The sequence below is a fragment of the Oryza brachyantha genome, chromosome 4, assembly GCF_000231095.2.
Source record: "Oryza brachyantha chromosome 4, ObraRS2, whole genome shotgun sequence".
Taxonomy (NCBI): Eukaryota; Viridiplantae; Streptophyta; class Magnoliopsida; order Poales; family Poaceae; genus Oryza; species Oryza brachyantha.
In genome coordinates this window covers 14,371,783-14,381,699 of record NC_023166.2, presented here as the reverse complement: position 1 = coordinate 14,381,699, position 9,917 = coordinate 14,371,783, and the positions used below count along the sequence as shown (strand labels likewise).

The window sequence follows — 9,917 nt, the reverse complement described above, 5'->3', positions numbered from 1 at the left end:
AACGCGCTCCACTTAGAAGATTCAGACATGTCTGACGACCTGACCTCTCTAGCAGTCTAGCCTAGTCAACTTAACACAATGGAAAAGTCCACTTCGCTCCAACTGCTTTTAGAATCAGGGAGAAATGGAGTTGTAGTTTCTCTCGCATTTTCCATGTCGTGGCGTGCAGCGGAAAAATTATGCGAATGCGATTCAACACTCAAGCATTCACTGACATTCCGACAAGAAGCAGAATGCATATACTCGCATATTTGTTTAGAATTTTAGATGGAAGATGGAAAAGATGGATTGCAAATGTGCGTAAGTGTGCGACTGCAAGTCCAAGTTGGAAAACAAAATGACGAGCAGAAAACCACAGGAAGTTATGCTGCAGTTTCAGACTCATCTCGGTCTCAGCGTACACTTAAAATTCTTTGTAGTTTCAAGCAAAGTAACATACTGTTCAATTAGAGAGAACACAACGTAAGATTCTGCGAAAAATTGTCCATAATTTCCTTCAGTCAAGTGTGTATTGCGAAGAACAACAGCTCCAAGGAAGACCAGACCAGACTAGCGCTTGGTATGAACCATTAGGACTTGTTAAGACGGATGAAAGGGTGGTGCCAACACCAGTTTTTGTCAGGAGACTGGTGACCACCATTGGATTGGGGCCTCGCTTGTACTGTACTTCAGATTTTCTACTTGATATATTGGATGAAAATATGTTTTTTTACAAAATAAAAAAATACTGCTAGTTGTTTACTTCTTTCGGAAAATTTATAAGCAATTCGATTGATTAAAAAAGAAAACATTATGTTACATTATCGACTACCAGAATATTAGATTAGCAACGGCCGAAATTCAATTTAAAATTTAAGTGCATGTGCACTCATCTCATTCTTATTATGTAAATGGTTATAAAAATAAAAAAAGCAATAACATAAGTTACAATGTTGTATACTACTAAAAATATGTAATACAAAATTAAATTAACAGAAATTTTGATTGTCCTTAAAAAAATCCCGGCGTACCCAAATTTTAGCATAAAATGGTAACTTAGGTACTGAGTAACTCGAGGTACCATAGTTTTACGCTAGAAAAATATGATAACTCAAGATACCCTATTAAGAATGGTAAAATTATCTTTTAAACTAGATATACATGCCTTATGGTAAAACAAAATTTTACGGTGTTGAAAAAGTATATCGAGATATTAAATTTTTAGTGTAAATTTTGGTATGTTACCTAGTATTTATAAATATCAAATTTTACGAGAATATGTGGCATCCTTTTTTTTGCTATAAATAGTGCTGATACTATTTATATATTTTTTCCTTTATGCAGATCTAATTTAGACTTGAAATTTTTATAAGATGATAGATGCTTGTTGTGTAAATGCTTTTTTTTTCTAGAAAAGAATGCGACTATTTAATTGATATTTGAGGGGCGAGAATTAAACAAGTTCCATGCACTCAAATAGTAAAATCCAACTCCAACAACACCAATTGTTCCTCGAGCACCCAAAGGGGTCTGTTGTTCTGTAGCAGCGGCCCACAATAGAACACAAACCAAAACGTGCTGCACGTATAGTGCAAAAGGACGGAAAATGATACTACTGGATGTGAATTCACAGGCTTTCCAGAGAAACGGACGCCCCGACGAAATCGAAGACGAGAGAGAGAGTCCAAGCGCCCATACGGCAGCCGCAAACGCGCAACAGAGGCACCCAACCCGTGGCTGGCGTCGTGGCGTGACGGCGCCAGGTGTTCGCCTCATCACGTATCCAAGTATGGCCAGCATCCTCGGTTGCCCGCGTGCGGGTGGCCCTTTGCGCTCGGCGCTAGCGCTCCCCTTCCCCGCCACCAACCAACCCCTCGGTTCCGCGCGGCGCGCACCCGTCACTCCCTCCCCCCGAGCCCACCCGCCACAGCGCGCGCGCCACGCCACCGCGAAACCTCTACGCATCCACCACCCGGACCGTGGTTACATTCCCCAGCTCGCTCGCACCGGCACCAACTCCGCGGTCAACCCAACCGGCCACACCAACCCACACGCCCACCCACCCATTCGCCCACCTATTTAAAGCCACCACAACTCCCTCCATTCCCCTCCAAGAAGTGCCACTGAGACTCGCATATATCGCCGGCTCTTCTCCACAACTCCTCCGTCGAGCACAAACCGCTCGAGCAACCACCGCTTTAGCACAGAACACATCTCTCCTGCCTTTTCCCGTTCCTAATGGAGTGTGAGAACGGGCACGTCGCCGTCGCCGCCGCTGCCAACGGTAGTGGCCTGTGCGTGGCTGAGCCGTGTGCCGACCCGCTCAACTGGGGGAAGGCGGCGGAGGAGCTGTCCGGGAGCCACCTGGACGCGGTGAAGCGCATGGTGGAGGAGTACCGGAGGCCGGTCGTGACGATCGAGGGCGCCAGCCTGACCATCGCGCAGGTCGCGGCGGTGGCCGCGGTCGGCGCCGCCAGGGTGGAGCTCGACGAGTCCGCCCGTGGCTGTGTCAAGGCCAGCAGCGACTGGGTCATGAACAGCATGATGAACGGCACCGATAGCTACGGTGTCACCACCGGCTTCGGCGCCACCTCCCACCGGAGGACCAAGGAGGGCGGCGCGCTCCAGAGAGAGCTTATTCGGTAAGAACCCGCAAGAAGTTGCTGTTCGTGTCGTGACATATTGTGTGGGTCAGTGGGTACTACTACGTACTACGTATGATTCTCAGGCCCTTACGTGAGTGTTCCTGTAATGGTTGCCGTGACAGGTTTCTTAATGCGGGGGCGTTCGGCAACGGCGACGACGGCCACGTGCTGCCGGCCTCGGCGACGCGGGCAGCGATGCTCGTCCGAATCAACACTCTGCTTCAGGGGTACTCTGGCATCCGGTTCGAGATCCTCGAGACGATCGCCACGCTGCTGAACGCCAACGTGACGCCGTGCCTGCCGCTCCGGGGCACGATCACCGCGTCCGGCGACCTTGTCCCACTCTCTTACATCGCGGGGCTTGTCACCGGACGACCGAACTCTGTTGCGGTAACGGCCGATGGCAAGAAGGTGGGTGCCGCGGAGGCGTTCAAGATCGCCGGTATCCAGCACGGCTTCTTCGAGCTGCAGCCCAAGGAAGGGCTTGCCATGGTGAATGGCACAGCCGTCGGTTCAGGGCTCGCGTCGATGGTGCTCTTTGAGGCCAACATCCTTGGCGTGCTCGCGGAGGTTCTCTCCGCCGTGTTCTGCGAGGTCATGAACGGCAAGCCGGAGTACACCGACCACCTGACCCACAAGCTGAAGCATCACCCGGGACAGATTGAGGCAGCCGCCATTATGGAGCACATCCTCGAGGGAAGCTCCTACATGATGCTCGCGAAGAAGCTCGGCGAGCTCGACCCACTGATGAAGCCCAAGCAGGACAGGTACGCGCTCCGCACATCGCCGCAATGGCTCGGCCCTCAGATCGAGGTCATCCGTGCCGCCACCAAGTCGATCGAACGCGAGATCAACTCCGTCAACGACAACCCGCTCATCGATGTCTCCCGTGGCAAGGCTCTCCACGGCGGCAACTTCCAGGGCACCCCCATCGGTGTGTCCATGGACAACACCAGGCTCGCCATTGCTGCGATCGGCAAGCTCATGTTTGCGCAGTTCTCTGAGCTCGTGAACGACTTCTACAACAACGGCCTGCCGTCCAACCTGTCCGGTGGGCGCAACCCAAGCTTGGACTACGGCTTTAAGGGCGCCGAGATCGCCATGGCATCGTACTGCTCTGAGCTCCAGTTCTTGGCGAACCCTGTGACCAACCACGTCCAGAGCGCGGAACAGCACAACCAAGACGTCAACTCTCTCGGCCTCATCTCGTCCAGGAAGACGGCCGAGGCCATCGACGTGCTGAAGCTCATGTCGTCGACGTTCTTGATAGCGTTGTGCCAGGCCATCGACCTGCGCCACCTCGAAGAGAACGTCAAGAGCGCCGTCAAGAGCTGCGTGACAACGGTGGCAAGGAAGACCCTGAGCACCACCGCCACCGGTGATCTCCACAAGGCGCGCTTCTGCGAGAAGGACCTGCTCCAGGCGATCGACCGCGAGGCGGTGTTCGCGTACGCGGACGACCCCTGCAGCGCCAACTACCCGCTGATGCAGAAGATGCGCGCCGTCCTCGTCGAGCACGCGCTGGCCAACGGCGAGGCGGAGCGCAACGTCGACACCTCGGTGTTCGCCAAGCTCGCGACGTTCGAGGAGGAGCTCCGCGCGGCGCTGCCCAGGGAGGTGGAGGCTGCCCGGGCGGCCGTGGAGAACGGCACCGCCGCGAAGGCGAAGAGGATCACCGAGTGCAGGTCGTACCCGCTCTACCGTTTCGTCCGCGAGGAGCTCGGGACAGAGTACTTGACCGGGGAGAAGACGCGGTCGCCTGGCGAGGAGGTGAACAAGGTGTTCGTCGCCATGAACCAGGGGAAGCACATCGACGCCCTGCTCGAGTGCCTCAAGGAGTGGAACGGCGAGCCCCTGCCCATATGCTGATTGCTGAACAGAGGACCAAGGAGACCGGGGGAATATAGCAAGATAGTAGTGTTTTTCAGAAATTCAGAAGTTGACAAATGTGCTTAGCTGATACCGCAATACGAATGCCTTCTTTCTTTCTTTTTTTTTTTGGAAGTTTCTGTTTGCAACGTTCTTTGGAAGTTGCGACGTCGTAGCCAAACTTAGCAATTTGCATAGAGTCAGGCAGCTCCTAAAACTGCTGTTGATGTGAGTTATAGGGCGTAATAAGGGCTGTTTCTTGAAAGAACTTCAAATAATCAGTTGCTTGCTGTTGTCATACCATTTGGTTTACAAACGTGATTATAGTCATTACAGAAAACAGTTTAGAAACGTCATCAATGGTCTCTACCTGATTCTATCAAGCATCACAATGGTACTTACGTTATCTGAATTCTGTGTTCCATCCATTTTTCACGTATCAGTGTACTGTTTGTTAATTTCAATATGTTCTGTATAAGGACAACAGATGTGTTCTTGTTCTCTCCTGCCTATCCCAAGGGAACGTGAACATGACAAATGAATGAAGACGAAGAAAAATAGCACCGGCATAAATCAATGGTACATGCAGATCAAATGTACACGTCTGAAAGTGAAAACTACTTTGTCTCTGTTCAGGCGTGAGCAGTGAGCAGTGAGCAGGAAGCAGTGAAAACTAAATCACTGAGCTGTGAGCAGGAAGCAGGTAAAGTTCAGGTGCTCACCTCCTGAGCAGCTGAACAGAAGTGCTGTTTGCCTTAGGCTGACAACGTAGTATGACACACGTATGCATAATCTACTGTTTTATCAGAAACTCTGTACATATCTGCAATTCTGCATCTCGCCTCCATCGTGCCACTTACACTCAATTTCTCGCAGTGAGACGTGTCTCTCCACCATGATCAATGTAGTTTCGACGGGACAACGGCGCACATACTCATCTTGTGGATAAAATAAGGGAAACAGTTTTTAGCACACGGTGTATGTACACCCGTGTGCTTACATGTCATCTATATAGTTATTAAAAAATATGAAAAAATTTGACAAGATAGATTAATATAAGTTATATCACTTCACAAATATGCTTTACAAATATACAAGTTTAAATTCAATTTTTACAAGTTGTAGTAAAAAAACACAAATAAAACTAAAACTAAGTTTACGCATATTCATAATTGTTTTTTGTTATTTTTGCTATAATTTGTAGAAGTTAAATTTAAACTTGTATGTTGGTGGAGTGATATAACTCATATACTATCTTGTCAATTTTTTTCATATTTCTTAATGACCATTTAGATGGCATGTAAGCAACGGGTATACATACACCTATATGCTAAAAAACTTATTCCGATAAAATAAAGCTCGGAAGCAGTTGTCTGAAACCTAAAAGGCTAGAACTCAACAGATCATCCCGACAGCAATAAATTTTGAACTCGATGAGTCATAACTCGTCCCTTGATCTAATATATATTGTCAAGACACCAGCAAACAACGGGAGTTCAGAATTTGTTTTTGGGGAGCTATTAGACTGTGGACATGTTACGGTACCTTATATTATAAGAAAATTTAAATCTAACCGTATATTTTTATAAGTATATTAAATATTTTATTTAAAACTTTGATAAGACATACTTAACATTTTATCTATTTTAATATAAAATATTATACATAAATTTATTACAATGTTATATATTTTAGTTCTAGTTTTACTCTATAAAATTTCTATAAGAAAATTAGATCCATTAGATCTAATGACGGCGCTCGTCAAGGGCCTTGGTCCAGCCGGGAACCCCCAGAACCAGCGCTTCGTCGTCGACGACGCCGTGCTGCTCAACGTGGTCGGCCGCGAGCAGGTAGGTGTTCAGCTACGCGGATGATCCCTGCGGTGACAACAGTCCTCTGATGCAAAGGCTACGCTCTGTGCTCCACGATCACCTCCTCACCAGCGGGGGCAGCGAGAACGACAAGGCCACGGATGCGTCCGTGCTTGTAACCATATTCCTGCAGGAGCTGCGCGCGACGCTGGCCAGGGACACGGAGGCCGCGCGCGTCGCCGTGGAGAACGGCGCGCGCCGCGCCGATCGCGAACCGTGTCAAGGAGAGCCGCTCGTACCAGCTGTACCGCTTCGTCCGGGAAGACCTGGGCGCCGTGTACCTTACCGGCGAGAGGCTCCGGTCGTCCGGCGAGGAGGGGGACAAGGTGCTCCTGGGCATCAACCAGGGGAAGCTCATTGACCCGCTGCTCGAGTGCCTCGAGGAGTGGAACGGCGAGCCACTGTCCTGCCTTCCCACTTGTGCCAAACCGTAGCAGAGGCTGGTCGATCGTCTGGAGAGTGGAGCATGGAGAACAGGAGGGCAATATCACAGTATACTATACATCTATAAATAATTCTCCCTAGTGTTTCTCAAATAAATTGCTGCCATGTTATGTACTTATGTGTAGCAAAACTGGTTACACGTGTTCCCCATGTTACATGTTACTGTCTGCAGCACGAACCGACCAACACCTGAGATGACTTCTGTGATGTCCAGTAGATATATGCACGTCAGAAAATACTAGCAAATGGGTTTTATGGTGGGTAAGCTCAGCCGGTGAGATAGGTTGGGAAAGGTGTTTGTATTTAGGACCTTACCGGTACATTTTGTTGGCCTGCAAATTTTGGAGCCGCGTGCATGGTTTGATCTGTCAAACACACCTTACGTTTCATCTCGCCTGTTACTTTTCATCTTCTCCCTGCTGGACTATTGTTGCTAGGTTTTGGAACGATATGATATCGTTGGTTGGATTTTTATGTGGTAGGTTTCACTGTGACTCAACAACTCTTGCATTCAATTGTAGCTAGATATTTCAGTGTTAATTGGGCCCATTAAAATGTTCACCTGTTGTCGCCATTGTTGGGTCTTATGGCCCATTACACTTGTCACTCTAACTCACAACTGATATATACAAGTCTAGTGAATTCTATAAGAGTTTTTTTTTGTGTGTAGTGCTATGAATTTTATATTTATATGGAAAATGAAAAATATGGAATAACTAACCACCATTCAATTCGAAGCCTCCATCTTGCAGTTTTTAGAACTTTCAGTTTGCTTCAAGATTTGCACACCGTGACCCATTTCTCATGCTCCGGCAAACTCGTTGATCTTTGGTGACGTGATGGTGCCCCCAATATCGGTTGTGGGGAAGATAGAAAGCGGAAGGTAAGAGGGGAGTTTCCACGTAGGTTTAAGGCCCCGTTCGGTCCCTTTACTTCTAAACATAGATTCTTTCGTTTTTCATACGAATGCATCCCGAATAACTAAACAATATTTTTTTTGCAAAAAATTCTATAGAAAAAATTCTCTAAAAAATCATATTATTCTATTATTCTATTTTTAATTAACCATGTATTACTCTATTACCGTGTTTTCGGCGTCGGGCAAGGCAACTTACGCCAAACACAGCCTAAGAAGGGTAGTGAGACAGTTGGAAGGTGGGCTGAGTTTGGCGGTGGGGCTGTGGGATCCTGACCAGTTAGAAAACGGTGACATTGATGGTCTCTCCCGTGGGTCCCCCACTGGCACCAAAGATGGAGCACCTCGCCATCGTCCCGCGGGAGGAGGAGAGGCAGGGAGGAGGGATCACCAGCGTACAGTAACATTGTGGGCGATGGCCTGAAGGAGGTGATGAAATGGGTGGAGGGGACAGGGGATTGGCACCATGTGGAAATGAGGAAGGAGCAAGAGTTAGGGTTGGGAGTGATTGCACTCCTGTGGTTAGGGCTGTCGTAAGCCAAACTCGAGTGAGCCAGTCTGTATAAAGCTTGAATCGAGCCTACAAAATATTCAAGCTTTTAGGTAGGCTTAGCGTGAGCTTGATTTAAGCAGATGATATAGTATATTTTAATGATATGATTTGACAAAATCAATAATTTTAAATAAATTATACATAAGATGTAAAATTAATATATAATGCCAATACATATTAATTTGTTATTTAAATATATAATAATTTATCTTAATATACTATCTCATCAAATAAAAAATAAAAATAGCATATGTTGGTAAACTAGTGAGAAGCTCGAGCTCGAGCTCGACTCGAGAAATCTGGCGAGCCTCGGATTAGGTTTTGGCTTGGTCGCTAGAAGGTCGATTGAGCCGAGCTTAAATAAAGTCTAAGATGATTCGAGCTCGAGCAGCTCATTAGTTTCGAGTTTTTTTTATATCATACCTGTGTTCTATAATTCACGCGGGAAGTGGGATTTTGTCGTAAGTTGTGTACCCAGCCCAAAAAAAATATGGGCATAGATTTTCTCTTCCATTTTGTACGGAGATACTAGAAATATGGTGCGTTTTCCTACAGGTAAATTGAGTAAGATTTTTTTTAAAAAAATCTCAAATGAAGCATACCTACAACCAAGTAGATAACCCCAACAATACTACCGTATACATCATTTTTCTAATGTACTGCCCATAATGCTGAAAATATGTCATCGTCAGCTAATAGAGCTACTCCTAACTGATAAATTGCAACTTTTTTATACACTACTTACAACTGTTTGTTTTCAAATTGGGGACCTTCAGTTCGCGATGATTGATCATGCATGATAATAGTTATAAGTGTTTAATTGGAGCCATTAATTTTTAGACAGGAGATGGTTGTCCACGCTTTGTGACGTTATATGCACGTAATTAAGAAAAAGGTCCTCAGCGAGAAAATAGAGCGACCCAATTAGGAGTCGAGATGCGCAATAATTGGACCATCCCAAATGCCAACAACCCTGGTTCGCAACAGTTGGGTGCCCCCAGAAAATAAAAAATAAAAAAAGTGCAACACAACAACCCTCGTTTCCCCCTTTCAGGGTTGGTGAGATTTGCATCCGCACCGCCACAGCGAAGCTGTGTTAAGTTGGGCCTCGCTGTGCGGTGCAACGTGACAGCAGGCGAAACCATTAGCGTTCAGCGCCCTACACCAACAACACCAGCACACACTCAAAATGAGAAGCCTACCGTGGCCTTATAGTTGTTGAGCACGTACTAACGTCACGAGATGACCAACATGTAGATGGGTAGAGTGGCAAGTGGCAACTGCTAGCAGAGAGCATTTTCCTTGCAGAATTCTCACAGTTGTGGACTGTAGAGCTTGCACGGTCAGTCCCTGGTACTCTCGGTCTCCCCGTGGTTGAACTGCCTCCATGGCCTGTCCTGTTCCAGCAGACTCGACTCAATTCCAAAGTTCCCAACCAAAAGCATACGAGTACACTTGAGTCACTTGACTACTTGAGGTTCAATTGAAATGATTAAGAACACATAGAAAAGCATTAGTTTTCGATCCACCAATCCACCATACACCTTACCAGTCACCAACTAATCCACCAACACCCGGCCTCACCAAAACCCCTCACCCGCGGCCGCTATTTAAGCGCCTCGTCCGCGCTCAGTTTCCCT

At 47.3% G+C, this 9,917-nt stretch overlaps 1 protein-coding gene across 1 annotated transcript; it reads left to right on the top strand.

Annotated features, from left to right (window-relative positions):
• Window positions 1-2,108: 2,108 nt before the first annotated feature.
• LOC102709455 (phenylalanine ammonia-lyase) lies at window positions 2,109-4,842 on the top strand. Its single transcript, XM_015836150.2, has 2 exons — window positions 2,109-2,621; window positions 2,747-4,842. Exons 1-2 carry the CDS (start codon window positions 2,218-2,220, stop codon window positions 4,491-4,493), a joined length of 2,151 nt encoding a protein of 716 aa, XP_015691636.2. The 5' UTR covers window positions 2,109-2,217; the 3' UTR covers window positions 4,494-4,842.
• The last annotated feature ends 5,075 nt before the right edge of the window (window positions 4,843-9,917 follow it).

Bases quoted from the DNA above. Each gene is read 5' to 3' on its own strand.
- LOC102709455 (XM_015836150.2), top strand. From the start codon at position 2,218: ATGGAGTGTGAGAACGGGCACGTCGCCGTCGCCGCCGCTGCCAACGGT. The intron at 2,622-2,746 runs GTAAGAACCCGC...TTGCCGTGACAG, and splicing joins CTCCAGAGAGAGCTTATTCG to GTTTCTTAATGCGGGGGCGT.